This window comes from Dendroctonus ponderosae, unplaced genomic scaffold (assembly GCF_020466585.1).
Source record: "Dendroctonus ponderosae isolate FM_Combo_2020 unplaced genomic scaffold, Dpon_F_20191213v2 Dpon_F_20191213_9, whole genome shotgun sequence".
Lineage (NCBI taxonomy): Eukaryota > Metazoa > Arthropoda > Insecta > Coleoptera > Curculionidae > Dendroctonus > Dendroctonus ponderosae.
The window spans coordinates 1,132,642-1,150,275 of NW_026019116.1; the positions used below are offsets into that span (position 1 = coordinate 1,132,642).

Consider the following 17,634-nt stretch of genomic DNA (forward strand, 5'->3'; position numbering starts at 1 on the left):
TCTCATGTTGTCGGGTTTTCGCATGTTCACGACCTGGGAGGCCCGACAGTCTAATTGTGATCCTCCCCTGCCGGATCTTGGTATCCGAGTCCCATGATCAGTAGTGGTTTAATCTTTATGTTGTACTGCCATGGAAACTGTACTAGGGAAGAGTAATTGAGTAGTTTATCGTTGCTTTCTCCATCGCTGTCTAAGCCCCTTTTTGTGGTTATCACTCTGCCGTTTAGTGTCGGATCCACAACCAGATACAGATCATCAATCCCTGCTTGTGGTCAGTACTGATACCGCCAGCTGTCGCGGTTCAGTGCAAGTTTTGGTCCTCCCCGGTACCACCCATATTTGGGAGGCATTCCTCTATCCGCCACCTGGGGAGGCGCCTCGATGGGGGACTAGCAACCCCACACGGGATGTAAAAGTTATATCTTTTTAACATGAATAAAGGAATTTGAATTTGAATGTATTTGATCATTCTTGTGTGTATTAGGAAACCTACTCCTCCTTGACTTTCGCTTTCGTGTCCATACAATTAAAAGGTTTTTCCCGATTGAAGTGTTAACAGGTTTTCTCCATGCCTTCTGGTTTTACTGAGTCCAGTGATGTCCCATTTAATTTTTCCGAGTTCGTTTTTTAGATCGAAGAGTTGACAGGAAGAGTGTCCGACAGTTGTATATTGCTATAATAATGTTGTTCTTTTTAGAGTGCGAATTTTTGCCTCCCCCAGATTCCATAAGGCTGATCTCTCTTTTTGAAGATGTGGGATTTGAAGCTATTGTTACTACCCACCTGGGGTACATGTCACTTCTGTTTCAAATTCGCCGTATCTAAGGGGTTTTAGGATGTACTACGCCACGCTATCCTACTGCAGGTTGGCGAGATCGAGGATTTTGGGAAGGAAAAATGTGGGAGAGGACCATGGTTTCCCCCGCATGGTCTTGGAAGATATGCCAAGGCTTGCGTGGGCAGGGGCGCGTCCCTGAAATAGATCTATCATCTATTGGGAATATAGATGAGTATCTACTCGCTCCCCACTCACTCAACCTTTTATACCTCACGCACTTTTATTCTCCGATCGTCCAGTATCGTTTCATGGATTTAATCAAGCATTTCTGGCGTAACAACCTCTTTTGGACGACCTGAACGTTCTGCGTCATTTGTGCTGGTACTTAACCATTGAAATTTATGGTGTAGAGTACCCATAGTATCAGCTTTTCCTTCGTTTCTTTGATGGTTTTTACGTAAAAAATAATGCTTGATCAGCAATGGAAATTCCCTTTTTCCCATTTTTGTCGAAATTGACAGTCATATCCTTTCAATGGCGTAACGTGCTCAAAATTTCACAGCTGTCTACTAACAGACGACAATTGATGGGAGTAGTGTTGAACTTAAAGTTACTGCGCGGGCAATTCAAAACGTCACTGGTTTATCAAACGACCCTCGTATTTTAGTGATTCCGGTCTGTTCCAACCTAAGCAAACAACACAGAATATGCAGGCATTTATTTGTATCTAATGCAGACATTTTCCAGGTGTGTGGCAAAGGATTCATGGCGAGAGTTGATTTGCGGATCCACTTGACAATGCATACGGGTGAAAAATCATTTGTATGTGAGATGTGCGGCAAAGCATTTGCCCGGCGCGATGCCCTCAAATGTCATAGACGTATGCACACTGGCGAACGGCCTTATTCGTAAGTAAATTCTGTTGAAAAACTACCATAATATGTGTTTAATTTCTGTCTTTCAGTTGTGATATATGCGGTCGTACTTTTACTCAATTCACTCCTATGGCAAACCACAAGCGTAATCATCATAGTGGTGAGTAACCATCTATAACACTGGCTGTAAATTCTGAAGTATTTGCAAAAAAACGAATACAGGCAACAGTGTTTTTCATTAACATGAGTCGGATTAACTTTTTAAAGATTTTCCCCCAGGACTGGATCCTATAAGAGAAAATAATTTTTCGGGTTTGTTGCATAAGCTCTGCTGCACTTATGGGATCATCATTAGGCCCGTTACAGCTTATTGGGTTACTATATAGGATGGTCCTCAACTAATCATCAAATCACAAAATTCACTTACATATTGCTTAGGCCAAAATATTGCGTTTCAGGCCAATGTGTCTTAGCCGAAAGGTAATAGATTCCGAGATACAAGGTGTTCTTTCTCCATAGATTTTTAACCAGTTTTGCTACTTCCAAAAATTTGTGTTTGGAAATTTTTTAGATCGACAAATCCAAATTTCCTATTACCTTGCTTGTAGATCCTAGAGGACGCTAGCTGCAATAGTCCGAAGTCATTTAAAACATCAGATATGTTTTGAGTTTTAAAATATCGCTTTTTTATTTGCCAGATTTGGTTCTACGATATTTTTATATATTTTATGTTATATGTATGTGTATATATCAAACAAAAAATGTGTACCAAAAAGTTTTTTTTTTTTCGAAAAAACCAATAGAGCTTTGTTTCGATTTTGTCCCGAATTCAAAGGTGAAACCCGTTCTTTTCCTAATACCCGTATTAGGAAAAGATACCAAAAGAAGATAAAGAAGACCAAACTCTAAGGACGACGTCTCGACGAAACTCTAAACGAGTTTTCTTGTAATATCGATCTCTTAATTTTTTGCATAAGAGACTCTCAGTTTGGCAGTATTTTGCAGTAAAACGTTAGCAAAAAACGCGTTTTTCTGTTTTGACTTTTGCTTAGAAAATATTGCCCTAAAAGTGAAGAAACTGGAATTTAAAGGAAACCAAATCATTCACATCGAAGGTAACGAGTTTTCTAAATAATTAATTATAGTTTTGCTTGCTCTGTCCGGGAAAATATTTTCGGAAAAAGAAACCAGAAAAAAATGATTAGGGTTTTGTACAAAATTCGAAGCTGCAAAAGGTTTTCGAAAAAGTTTAGAAAGCAGTTAAGGAGGCGAGTGTTTCAATAAAATTAAATTTTTTACAGAAAATACCTGAAGATTGTAAGAAAAAATGTCTTAAGTAAAACTTTGGAAAATAATGCATTTTCTGCATAGAAGGAATTCCTTAAGAGAAACCCTGTTGAAACCAGAAATACCTGAAATTTTAAAGAAACTTAAAAAAATATTTAGAACTATGAGGGTGGCGAATTTTCCAAATAATTTTTGTAGACTTGCTCCCTGGTCGTGTTTCCATAAAATCCACTTAGTATCCACTAAATACAGTTATTTGGATTTTGTGCCAAATTCGAAGCCGAAACGAGTTTTCTGAATAGCGATGGATGAGGCGAATTTTCTAACAAAATTAATTTTGTAATTTTTTGCTGAAAAGACCCCATGAATTGTAAGAAAAGAAGAAAAGCATAAAAAAGTACCGGTTTTTCCACTTTTGATTAAAACCTTCCAGTTTTGCGATCGGTTTTGAGAAAATTTTAATGATCTTCGGGCAGAAACGGAAGAAATTTATTTTCGTTTTTGTCCCGACTTCGACGCTGAAAAAAGTTTTGCCGTCTGTTAGGTTATAAGTAAATATCGACGATGTGCTTGATTTGCTTGCGCATAACACAGACCATGTCACGCATTTCTTCATTCGAAAATCATTGAAATCTCGGGGCATTTTCAATAAAATCAATGTAGGCGTTAAATAATTTCTTATATTTGATATTTGATATTTGAAAATCCGAAAAAGTGCTGTGGTTTTAAATGGCTTCGGACTATTGCAGCTGGCGCCCTCCAGGAACTACAAGCTAAGTAATTGGAAATTTTCTTTCATGGATCTAAAAAATCGCCAATTGTTAACTTTCGAACTAGACAAATTTGCCTGAACAATATTTCAGCGAATTTTGTCACCGTTGAGGAAAACCCTGCATATTGAGTCTCTATGTATTCTTTTTTGCTAATATTTCATAACCGAATCTGTCGATCTATTCAGAATTATAGATATGTAGGTTAGGTTTTTTCTAATATCGCGATCTAATATGAGAAAACCGCCTTAAATGGAAATTTTCAAGTATGAGGGTTTCCTTTGCAACCAATTCTGACAGATTGGCTCTATCCGTTGGTTGTTCCGATATTTTGGAAAGATAGTGCATATTCATGATATAATGAAGACAAGGTAGAAGACTCAACCGTCCAGAATTCGATTTTCGTGCGCATGACGTCACATGGTACTCACTTTGGTAAAGTGCACAGCTGATTCCATTTAAAATGCATGTAACCTACGCAGATTTCCATTGATTTTTAAAACTCAGTTGTTTTTAATCTACAGTAAACGGTATTTAAGCTTGCGATTGCGAATAAAAATACCTTGAAGAAGTGTTTACAAAATCTCTGATTTTCAGCAATTTAGTTGACTGTATTATTGTTGAGTGGCCAGATTGTTATTCGTGAAATCGTGTAAAACTATGAACGTGTTTGGTAATTATGTAACCAAACAACTATTTTGCGTTTGGTAGTTGGGGAGTTTACTGTGGATTGTTTACTTGTTTTAAGTGTCGGTTCAGAAATTCTGAGGGGAGGTTTCAATGCGAAACTGGGACAACGATACGGAGGTCTCGAAAGGAGGAGGTCATGGCTTCGGCGAGAGAAATGAAAGAGGCACAATGCGCTTGGAATTTTTCTTACAGCATAACATGTACGCATTGAACTCCTTTTTTCAAGAAGTTTCCCCAAAGAAAATGGACATGGATGAGCCCCGACGGTGCAACCAGAAACGAGATTGACTGCATAATTACGGACAGAAGAGACATCAGGGACGTTTCCGTCCTCAACAGCTTTTAAGTGGGAAGTGACCGCAGGCTAGTAAGAGCCAAGTTGTGCGTAAACAAAAAGAATGAGCAGCGCAAAATATTGTGCAAAACTTACAACAGAAAATGGACCGAGATAAGAGATAGGGACGCATACCAGGAACAGATTAGGAAAGACCTGCTGGATGGAGACATCACCGGCGAACACTATATAAATAAAATGAACGGAAATTTAATCCATGCACTAAAGAATGCCCAAGAACAACACTGCAACAAGAGAAGGACAGGCCCAGAAAAGCTCAGCATAGGAACTAGAGGTGTGATAAACGGTTGTTTTTCTGTAACGGGTTACAACGTTCCAGTTTCACCTTGGTAATAGGTTTCAAAATGCGGTTCCAAAAGAAACATGTTACTTTTTAAATTTTTCATTAACAATGCATAATGATGATGATAGTAGAAATCGTGTTGATATATAATGATTTCCTTTATTAAAAACATAATTAATTAATTACTTAAAATAAAATATTCTAAAATAAAAAATTCTAAAAAAGAAAATAGCTCATATGCAAGTACCCATTCTGTTTAGTTTGCTGGTAATGGGCATACAACTCCCGAGCTAAGTTTCTCGAGAGAAATCCCTTTTTTAAAGAGTTATTACAGAATGTCAGAAAACTAAATACTTGTAGACTAAAAATGCTGAATTATATCATCGCAGCAACTAAACAAATTTTCGCTGGTTCCTAGAGAACTGAACAGTAATTCTTATCAACGAAAAGTGATACACAATCATCAAGGCAACACGCAACTACCTACAACATATTTTCCGTTGACAAATGGTTACTGAAACTGGATAGAGCGCTCGACGATGCCGCATCGGTTCTGGGCTCACGCGAACCACTTTCAGGTTTATGAGACGGTTCCAAAAACAATCTTTAAATCGTCAAACGGCTGCAGCTGATGCGAAGTGCGCACAACTGTTTCTGTTTTATGAGACGGTTCCAAAAACAACGGTTTAAAATGGCAAACGGCTGCAGCTAGATAGATCGCTCGACCGTGTTCGAAGTGGGCTCCGTTGTTTCGTTTTATGAGACGGTTTCAAAAAAAAACTGGTTAAATCGGCTAGCTGTAACTACGGTTTCAGGTTACTCGTTTGGAACACTGTTATTTTAGCGGTTACGTTAAATACCGACCATCCCTAATAGAAACTAAAAATCTAATCAAAAGACGCCGACAAATAAAAACAGAACAGAACATAAATCCGAACAAATTAAGAGAACTCAACAAAATTATTTCCTCAGCAATCAGAAAAGATCTACGACAGCACGGCACCAGAAAAATTCAGGCAGTGATTAAAACAAAAAAGTCTGAAGCTACTAAGGAAAAATCTGAGACCAGGCTCAAACAATATAATGATGTTGAGGAATACAAAGGGCAGAGTCACTACTAATAAAGAGGAAATGCAACTGATTCTGGAGGAGTTCTGTGGGTAGCTCTATAGACGCTCTGGACACCGCGTCATAACCATTCCCTATGTGCAAAACGAAGGCTCCGAAGACGTTCCTGATATAACAACATCTGAGATTGATAATGGTCTACGACAATTGAAGGGCAACAGAGCACCAGGAGACGACGGACTAGTGATAGAGGCTATTAAGGCAGGCGGAAGATGTGTCCTACAGGCTCTCAGGAGACTATTCACAGAATGCATGCTTAGAGGAATAACCCCGGAGCTATGGCACTATGCTGTTATCATCGTTCTACACAAAAAAGATGACATGACTGACTGGACCAACTACCGCCCGATCAGTCTTCTATCTCATGTCTATAAACTCTTTACCAAAGTAATTACCAATAGCTTAGGACCTAAACTTTGGCTTTTACCAACCAAGAGAGCGGGCGGGATTTCGAAAGGGCTTTGGAACAAATGTTCATCTTCTGGTAATGAAAGTATTGATCGAGAAAACCATAGAGTGTACCCCTGATCCCAATATTGGTGGACTACAAGAAAGAATTTGATTCATCCATCAGGACAAAATGCTGAGAGCCTTGATGGAATGCAGAATCGAGCACATATATATAATTACACTCACTGATAAAACATATATATGAAACAGCCAGAGTTAACGTCAGAGCACATTTCGACATAAACAGATTCCAAATAGGAAGAGGAGTGAGACAAGGAGACACGATCTCGCCAAAGCTTTTCATGACCCTTCTGGAGTCCGTGTGCAGACGGACCAACTGAGACTCGTCGGGTATCAATGTTGAGGGAGAGTAGTTGAGTCATATGCGATTTGCGGATGACATAGTCTTAATTACCGACAAAATAAACGATGCGTGTAAAGTGCTGGAGAAACTTAACATTGTATTGGAAATGAACTTGTCTAAAACTAAATACATGACCAACCTTGTAATGAGCAATTGCATTATGCTGAACGATACCCCAATAGAACAGGTCTCCTCTTATCAATACCTGGGTCATGAAATAAAAGGAAATAGAGCCAATCCAAACACACGAACTTAACAGGAGAATTGGTTTGACTTGGGCTGCTTATGGAAGACTGAAACACGTCTTTACATCCAATATACCCATATGCCTGAAACGGAAGGTTTTTGACCAGTGTGTTGTCACAAAACAATCTCGAAATAAAATAAAAATAGCACAAAGGAAGATGGAGAGAGTGATGTTAGGAGTGTCATTGAAGGATCGGATTGCCAACAACATAATAAGGCAACGTTCTGACGTGACCCACGCCGTGGCGAGGATAAACCACTTAAAGTGGAACTGGGCCGGCCACGTGGCAAGAATGTCAGATGGGCGGCGGACAAGGGGGATGTTGAATCGAGACCAAGAGAGGAAGCGTACCAGAATCGAGGGAGGGCACCAGCTATTTGGACGGACGACTTGAAACGAGTGGAGATAAATTGGATGCAGGCGGAAAAGGACCAAAGAAATTGGGCAATGTTACGGGAGGCCCACGTTCAGCAGTGGACAGGATAAGGACTGGATGATGATGACGTTGATGATTGGTACAGTTCTTACCCAAAATTTTGCAAAGCTAAAATCGCTAACTAAACAATATGTAGTAGATCACAGCGAAAACGTGTCAATTACGTACATCCTGTAGTTTCGATTTACTTGTATTAAAATTTTAATTTTATTAGCGACTACAAACCACATCATCATCATCATTTCAGCTCACTATAGCGTCCACTGTTGAACATGGGCCTCCCGCAAACTGTGCCACTCATGTCTATTCTGCCCGACCTGCATCCAGTTCGTTCGGATTCTCCTTAAGTCGTCCGTCCATCTCGTCGATGGTCGTCCTCTACTTCGATGGGCCTCACATCGTGGTCTCCATTCGATAATGTTTCTAGTCCATCGATCGTCTCTAGTTCTCGCAACGTGACCTGCCCAGTTCCATTTTAAAGAAGATATTTTCTTTACTGCATCCGTAGCTCCTGTCCTGCGCCGTATACCTGTGTTATGTATCATTTCTCTAAGTGACACCCCCAACATCGATATTTCCATTGTTACTTATGTTGTTCTTATTTTATTAATCGATTTCTTAGTTAGTGTTAGGGTTTCGGCTCCATACGTCATCACTGGCAGGACACATTGGTTAAGATTAAAACTATATCATTGGCGAACCTGAGGTGGTTGAAGTTTTCACCGTTGACATTAATACCCATATCATCCCAATTTATTCTTTTACACATGTATTGAAGTAATGTATTAAACAGTCTAGGGGAGATAGTATCGCTGTCGAATTCCACGATTTATATTAAATTTGTCAGTATCGGCATGAAGTTTAACATGAGCTGTGGCAGTGGCTGTGGCAGTGGCTGTGGCAGATGTTCTTTGTGAGTGCTATATAGCGGTGGTCCATACGGCAATCTGCTAGGGCTAGGAGCATCTCATGTTGGTCGACAGTATCGAACGCTTTTTCATAGTCTGCAAGGATCAACACTAGTGGTTTGTTGTATTCGACACACTTTTCTATTAGAGATTTTATCACTTGTAGGTGATCGTTAGTACTATAGCCAGAACGAAAGCCAGCCTGTTCACAGGGTTGGTAGCTGTGAAGTTTGTTGGTGAGCCTCTTTGTAATAACTGCCATGAATAGCTTGTATACGTGGGACAGTAGGCTTATTGGTCGATAATTCCTCAGATCTGTGACCGCGTTTCTTGTGCATAATTATGATGACGGCATTTGTCCATTGAGAAGGTGTTGTACCCTTTACTAGGCAGGCATTGAATAATTTTTGGATTACATATAGCAAAGTTGATCCTCCTTCCTTGATATACTCAATTGTTACGTCATCATCGCCAGCCGATTTGTTATTCTTCATATTTTTTACAGCTGACTTAATCTCATCAATAATAATCTGTGGGATATCTTCCGATCCCACGTTCTGGACTTTTGGCAGTTGTTGTTGATTTAGTGGTTCAGCTTGGTTTGAATATAGCTCTGAATAGAAATCCGTCACTACTATAAGCAATTCCTCCCTGCTCGTGACAATGTTCCTATGTTTATCCGCTAACTTCCAGATGTTTCTTTTGACCAAATTTAGTCTTCGTCGGAGTATCTTCATGCTTTTATTTTCTTCAATCGTGTTTTTCTATGTTATATGTTCTAATGTCGTTTCTGATAGCTTTAGAGATGTCTTTATTTAGCTGTCTTAGAGAGGTATAGTTTGTTGTATATTTGTCCAACACTTCCCTTCTATACTTCATCATATTTAATGTGTTTGTACTCAATTTTTCTTGCCTTTTCCTAATTTTACTACAGGTTTCTTTTCTGGTTTCTGGTATCGTATGGATAATTTGTTTATTCATTCAACGTTAATGTGTTCTTCATTTATGTTTTCAACATGTTGTAGATTCGACGTAACCATTGTTTCATAGGCATCTATTTCATAAATGTTACAACAAACCACATATTCCGTGGTAAATAATAGAAAACTAACATTGTGCTTCATTTCGACTATCGTCTCTTGTACGGTAATGTACTGTCAGCAAGAGTACATTTTAAGCTAAGACTGTACTTTATTGGATATCTGATAACTATGCTTCCTTTAGTCTTACTGCTCTTAAGGCCCATTTATAAACTTGAGATTGCCGTTTGCGCTACAAAAGGACATTTATATACTTACCGTTACCGTTTGCTGTCAGTCGAATTTTTAACCTAAGATCTTTTAAATCACCTGATTTGCTCCGACCAAATACTGAATTCGGATTGGTTGTTACGTCAGTACAACGGCGTTCTACGAACGTTCACCGACAAGAAATAAAATCGGTTCATATCGAGCGGCACGGAACGCAAACGATAACGGCCAGCCGTGTTTATAAATGGATGTTAGGTATTTCGATACTTTAATTTGGACGCAAACGGTAACGGCGAACGCAAACGTCAAGTTTATTATTTTTAAGTATTTTTTTAATTAATAGTTTTATAAACTTGACGTTGCCGTTTGCGCTACAAAAAGCGATTTATATACTTGCCGTTACCGTTTTCTGTCAGTCCAATTTTTAGCCTAAGATCTTTCCTGTTGTTATTGATAAAGGCCCATAGAAAATCGGGCCCCGGAAGTCCTAAGTTGCCGCAACTGTATCTGAGAAATATTCCTGCGTGAATAGTTCCATAACGCTCTATGTTAAACGAGCATCTGAAGCGACAGTTGGCGGGCAACTGTATCCCCTATTAAATAAATTGCAACAGTTGCCGGCCTAATAATAAATTATTTTTTGTTTCAAACCCCCTGCAAAGTATTTTGCAATGATAACGAAGATTTATATAAAAAAAATGATGGAATATGACAAAGACTATTTGACTATTTAATCACATTCATCACACGGGAAAATAGCATGACGAATTTCCAATCCACATTGTGCGTACGTATGGCAACATTGCAATGAGTACCACATGACGTCACGCAAATCGAGGCACTCCTACTTTGGATTCATTGTATCATGGTGTATATGCATTGTTCAATAAAGTCCCGTGCAGACATGCAACAGAATATATTAACGTAGGACCGTCGCATATCAAGTGTGGACGGCAGTCTGCAACAGCGTATCAGCGTAAATTTGATAAATTTTACATATCTTACATTTCAGATTCTGCAGCGGCCCAAAGCACATTAAAAGTTAACTTAACTGAATCAGTTATCAACGGTTAAACGGATCTCTGCTTCATTATTAATGAAAATTGAGAATTGATGTATTCGTGTGTTTAATTAGGATCTCGTTCAAATTAAAGAAAAAAACACCAGTTTTTACTTAATTTTCACAGAAATTGTGTTTTATTTTTCCACAAATTGAGTTTCCCTTTTCGAGGATTCACTACTGTAAAATGCTATAGGTAGGTGTGTCACGACAAAACATTCTTATTAGATAAGTAAATGATGGTGTTCAGAGGTGATCTGCGGTGTTCTGCGGTGTTCACATTAGAGAGTTTTTAGGCCCTTTAAAATTACGTTGGCCTTAAACACTAATCGCTATTGTGATCATGCGCAGTGTTCAGAAAATAAGGTGTTCAAGCACATAACGTTATAATAATAAGTGTGGTTATTAGTTTTTGATACCGCGTTTTTTGCACTCTTAATAAAATAAACCTCACTTTATTGTTTTCTTATCTCGTTTTGTTTGGAAAAGTTTCAAAGCTAGTTTAAGTTTGTAGTGTTATTACACAAAAAGTGGCTAATATGGAAGAAAACATTGAAGCTGCCATTCTGCACCGAAATGACCAGGGATGGCAGATGTGGATCACAACTCAATAAGAGGGTTAATTTTACACGACATTAATGACCCAGCTGTTGTTGCAAACCCAAGAGCTATTTTTAATTTAGAAAATATTGAGACCCGAGATTGCCTTATCAATTTTAGATTTCAGAAGGAACATATTCCGAACATATTAAATAAAAATTCAAAATCAAATAGTTAGGTTATGGGTTAGAAGTTAGAACCTGTGCTTGCGATGTTAGTAGTGTTGCCCTTTGGCATTCAAATTTGCCCAAACAATTTTCACATAAAATCCGTAATTACGCAATAAACGTAAACTAATCAATGAAAAAGTTTATTTAAATTTACAAAGATTTCTTTAGAATTGAAGGCAGTTAGACTAATGTATATTGTAACGGAAATGGCCTGGGGTACTCACGTTTGAAATGGAGGGATCAAAATTCATGGTATTTCAGTAAATGGGAGCCCCCTTTGCGCCCCTATTACTGTCAAATATGACACTGACAAGCGGGAAATTTCGCACCTGGGCTGGAGATTTCGAGAACCGTCTGGGTTACCTGGAGGAAACTATATAAGCGACGACGAGAACCAGACATGGGGAGTGAAGTGACAGCAGCGACCGGGTGCAGAAGAGGTTAAGCCCCGCGAGTCGGAAGAGCGAGTTTTCCGTCTGTTATTGTCATTGTTTGTGAAGTTGACGGTAATTTTGAAGTTAGTTTGTTCCTGTTCCGCCTTTAAAGTTATTCCGAGGTGAATAAAAGTTGGATGCTGAAGAAATTGGTTGATACTCGGCCATTCACGGTACACTATTGTAGCCGATTTTATTATTTATTTGTTTTATTAATAATATTAGAAATTAGTCAAATATGTCAACACCGTCGTTCTGCTTTTTAACGTGATGCTTATTATCGTTACCGCTACTCGAACGTAAATAAAGGAACACGTTATCCTCTCATAACGTAAACGGTTATTTCTTTACTAATACACATGCTCAGAATTAACGGATAATGTAACACTTGTTGCAATTAAGGGGCCTAAAAATTCCCTATATATATCTTCTATATCTATAAAATTCTCGTGTCACAGTTTTAGTTACCATACTCCTCCGAAACGGCTTGACCAATTTTGATGAAATTTTGTATGTATATTCAGTAGGTCTGAGAATAGGTTGTTATCTATTTTTTATACCCCTAAGAGATATGGGTGCTGCCATAAACCCCTATCTTTTAATAGCTATATTAGTAATTCAATAAATTTAAAAAAAATCTCAAGTGGGCAAACCCCTTAGCTTATTCTAAAATTAATTCCTATTCCTAACACTCGTATAAATTAATCAGCTATAAAAAAATACAAATTCTTGGCTTACAAAACAAACAGATCTTAGTCCTTAGTTCAGTTGCGTTTGTGGGCGTTCTAGTAAAGTATCTGTTGGGGAACGAAAACAGGAGTGTTTTGTCGGTCTTGTGTGGCAAAAGGGATCCAGTATGGTCCAGTTGTGGGGGTTGGTTGTCCATTTTGTCTGTAAGTGTATTAGTCTTTCCGAAATTCTTGTCATGTTTGTGCGTTCGCATAGTAGTTGGTTGGAAGGGTTGTGCAGTGGGTTTTGGGGGTGTCTTATTCGTGTTATTAGTCTTAGTGCAATTTGTTCTGTTGTTTGTACGTATCGTTTTGTCCTTTCTATTCCGTTGGCCATGAGTGTATGTCCGTAGTCCAAGAGGGGTCTGCAGATCGCTTTGTATATTTTTGTTAGTGATCGAAAGTGTTTTGTTCTTTTTATCATTTCTGTTCTGCTGTTTCGTGTGTGTTTAGTGAATTTCAGTTTGTGGTCGATTGTAATCCCAAGGTACCTTACGTCGTTTTTCGGTTGTGTTATTTTTCCGTCAGCAGTTATTGTGGGCGAGTCAGCGTTGAGCCTGTGGTTCGTGAGCAGAAGTTGATTTTTTGTCGCGTTTGGCGTTAGTCTCCATTGATAAAACCATGTCATTGTGTTGTTTGTTAGTGTTTGAAGTCTTTCAGTCGCTTTTTCAGTAGTTTTGTCGTGTACAATAAGTGCCGTGTCGTCAGCGTATTGTAATATATATGGCGTTCTGTCGATTTGATTTTTGTCTGGTAAGTTGTAATTGTATGTCATGGCAGTATGTATTCTAGAGAAAGGGTGAGAGCGGGGATCCTTGAGGAAGCCCTTGTTCAGGGGAAAAAAAAAGGAGAGTGTGTTGTCAATTCGTACTTGTAGTTGTCTGTTTTCTAATTTTCCCTATATATCCGTTGCTATTCCGAGTTCAAAGAAGTTGATGACAGATTATTTATAGGCACTAGATTGCCCAACTTTTTCCCCATTTGGTCCACCCTGTAACTCTAACGGTTGCCAATATCCCCATGTACATCATTTTATACTGGACACACTGTATATACCAAATATTTAGTATTTAAAAAATATATAATCTATATGTACACTCCACCTTAAGTTGTAATAAAAATTTATACCCAAATACTTACAAGACTCAACCCTACTTATTCTACTATTGTTTATTTGAATATTCATATCCTTTGGAACACTATCGTAATAGTCTCCAAAGGCTATATAAACTGTTCCACTTATGTTTAGCGACAACCTATTTAAGGTCAACCAAGTTGAAACCTGTTGCTTTCTATCTCTCAAATAATCAGCCATAAGCTTATGTGCATGACCCCTTATGCCATACTGATACAATTTCATCAGCAGGATACTGTGATCTACTGTATCAAAAGCCTTCGCAAGATCAATGAAAGCAACAGCAACAGGTTTGCTTTTATCGAGATTATCATACAATTTTCTAGTTAAATAACTTAGGGCATCTTTCGTACCTTTATCTTTTACGAAACCATATTGATTTCTGGCTAGAATAACGTCATTGATCAGGACTTTATATAACCTTTTATATATAATTTTCTCAACTATTTTGGCTATGTTTGAGACGATATAGTTAGACACATCAGTATTTTTACCAGATTTGAAAATAGGAATCAATTCAGCTTTTTGTAATGCATTGGGCCAAATCGAGTTCTCCAAACAAAGGTTAAAAATATATTTCAAAGGATCAGTGATGTACCAAGATATTGTTTTTACAGTTTTGGTGTTGATTCTGTCAATACCACCATTTTTGAGCTTCATATTATAATGATGTCTAAGATTTCAAGGTTATCAATAGATTTTAAAAATATTGATTTATTATTCATTGGTGGAAGTTTCAGTTGTTTATTATTGGGGGTATCAATCTTGTTACTAAGATTTTTACCAATATTACAGAAAAAGCTGTTCATAATATTAGCAATGTCTTTTGAATTGTCTGTTAAACTACCATCAGCAGCTGTAATTTGTTTAACATTACTATTCTTATTAGCATTTCTTCCCAGCTTACTATTTATGTAATCCCAGAGTCTCCTTATGTTATTAACAATTTTTTCAAGAATTTTTTTTCCATACTTATATAAACTACTTTGTACAATACATACACTTACGTACAATATACAGATTCACATGCCGGGAGGTAAATCTGACCAACATGATCCTATCGCTGACTGTTCTGTACTCTGTTATGGACTTCTCTAGTCACGCTGTTTCTGGATGTGTCCTCACTGCCTGAGTAAAAAATTATGCTTTTATTTCTGGATATGAAATGTGCCGAGCCTAAGGTATAACGAAGAGTACAGAGATTCATTGAAACGTTCAATTATCTCGACAATTTCCTGCTTTTCACATTTTATTAGGCGTTGTAGATTTCAYCGTTGGTSAATCCTTGTTATTCCGATTGAGTTATTTGCTTTTAAAACTTTCACATTTTTGTTGTTCTCCATTGAGTTTCGTACCAGTTCCGTGTTGTGGTTTCTCGTGTCTTCTCGTATTTTCTTTCTAATATTCTTTTTTAGTTCCAAGTATTCTGGCGTGCCCTTCTCCATGGTTCTTCTTTCGTGCATCAAGTTTTGTGTCTGAGTTGATATTCTGGGATTTCTACAGTTTCGCTAATGCTAAACGTTTTTTGCTTAAGTCCTTCTTGTAGTCATCCTTGTGTTCTTATAGCGCTGTTAGAGTGGGCCACTTTTTCTTGTTTCATCTTTAGTAAAATTGTCGCCTTGACAATTCTGTGGTCGCTATTGGTTTTTTTTTTAAACGAGTTTATCAGAAAGCGAKTTTTCCTTTAGGGGTAACTAATTAAAGTTTCCCCGATTTCGTTAACGTTACCGAAACCATAAATTCTCGGATTTGAAATGTTGTAGTTATTGAGGWATGCCGATTTTGGCAGTAAAATCGCCCATAATAATTGAGAAATTGGTCTTYGCTTTGAATGTGCCTCAAAAAATTGTAGAAGAGCACTTTTTTAATATAAACATTTTTTACAATTTGAAGTAAAGATCGTATTTTTTTCCTTTCGAGTGTTTAAGTATTCCAATAGGCTACCAATCAAACATGGGACCGCTTCAAAATAACACTCAATAGCATAGTTGAAATTCGATTGTCCACTGTTAAAATCTAGAAATTTCCAAAAAAAAATTGCCATACTTTTTCCGTACCCTCCAACTAGAACAAACCCTTAGAATAATAATAATAATAATCAATAAACCCAGTCACGATAAAAGCACCCATTTGTTCGACTAATTCGCTTTTTAGAAATTCCATTAAAGTGCAGATCAATGCACCAATAGCGCGTTTTTTGTTTATTTTCACGGGGGATTTAATTCGCATTTAATCGTTTTGCCTACAGCAGCAGCAGCAGCAGCGCTTTTTTGTTTAGCGCATTCTGCCCTGTCCGATGGCCTGATTTGGGCTCAGTTGCCTTGAACGGCTATATTTTGTTGATAATGCTGACCTGAATCCAAAAGGGGGCGACATAATCGGGTCTAATGAGAAAATAATTCGAAAACTTGCCATTATATAAGCGGTAATTGAAAGATGTTATCGGCGAGTAACAAGAGAGTCGTGCGTCCTTGCTTGCCATAATTGGATGAAAATGTCCATACGGCATCAGAAGATGGCAAAATTCAGTGTAAGTCCGACAAGTGGATCGGTCTTTATCAAGTAGGCAATTTACCTATCAAATCACTGGTGGACATTCAGTTTGACGGCTTATTTTGGAGCAAATTTCAGCGCAAATAAATAGCCGCCCTTAATTAATTATTTGTTTCCAAAGTGCAGTCTTGATTAAATTTCGCAGTCGTGTAAAGTTTCACGTGACAGCGTCGGAATTAGCTTTGCATTAAGGTCGCCCGCACGGGGGTTATTTTTACCTTGGGGGCGCACTGGGACTGTTTTTAATTTGCCACCCTTTCGCCTCAAACTATCGACATGCAATGCACTCTCTTAGCAGCCCCAAAGGCACCATCAGGGCGACGAAACAACCTGGTTAATCGTTTCTTATTGATAGGCTTTCTTGGTGTAAAAAGTTGCTTTTAACGAAAGGTTCTAAGATCCGAATTAACTGAAAAATGAACCAGGAAACTGGCATTTGTATGAGTTATAGAGGCACATGAGTTTTAGAACGCATTGAACTCGTGTTTCTAGCTAGTCTGCTCTTGGAGTAGCCTTTTGTTAAGCAGAGGCTTTCGAATCCTATACGAGACAAATTAATTAATTTATAAGCCGGTTTTTCGTTGAGCAACAAATGTTTGAAAGAAAAGCTGTGGAATTTAATAGGTGGAAAATTCACACTTGCAACAGTCAAATTTAAAAAATCGTCAACAATGGAGGAAAGTTTGTAGAAAAGAGAGACGGACAGGAAATTATAGAGCCGCTTTTGCTCTACAGAACAGCCAAAAAAGTAACTTTCTAGTAGGTTAAGGGAGAATTATTTGAATAAAAATATGTTTTAAGACGAATTGAGATTTCAACATTTTTTTAAAATCATCAGTAAGAGACAAAAATCGGACACAAAACTGATACTTTTAGACATAATCCAGGTTAGTCTTGGCTATTCAATAAAGTAACCATCAATGTTATAATAAGGTTTTTCTTTGAGGGAGGATTTTTTAAAAGAAAACCTGTCGAATGCGAGAAGAGAAAATTGAAACTTTCAACATTCGAATCTGAAGTGGCCAACAATTGAGAAAAAGGTGTAGAAAAGTTATACGCGTATGAATAATGAACACACATGTCCTCTATACAACAGTGTAAAAATAAACGTACCAACTAGTCTCCTATTCAAG

At 37.9% G+C, this 17,634-nt stretch overlaps 1 protein-coding gene across 2 annotated transcripts in view; it reads left to right on the top strand.

Moving 5' to 3' along the window:
* The window catches only part of LOC109537676 (zinc finger and SCAN domain-containing protein 12), a 46,501-nt gene extending 35,490 nt beyond the window's left edge, over nucleotides 1–11,011 (top strand). For both annotated transcript variants that reach the window (XM_048669597.1, XM_048669598.1), the window contains 3 exons: nucleotides 1,526–1,686; nucleotides 1,743–1,813; nucleotides 10,834–11,011. In XM_048669597.1, the coding sequence (XP_048525554.1) occupies nucleotides 1,526–1,686; nucleotides 1,743–1,813; nucleotides 10,834–10,895 (294 nt within the window). In that variant the 3' untranslated portion in view covers nucleotides 10,896–11,011. The remainder of the gene's footprint in view (nucleotides 1–1,525; nucleotides 1,687–1,742; nucleotides 1,814–10,833) is intronic.
* Nucleotides 11,012–17,634: the final 6,623 nt, after the last annotated feature.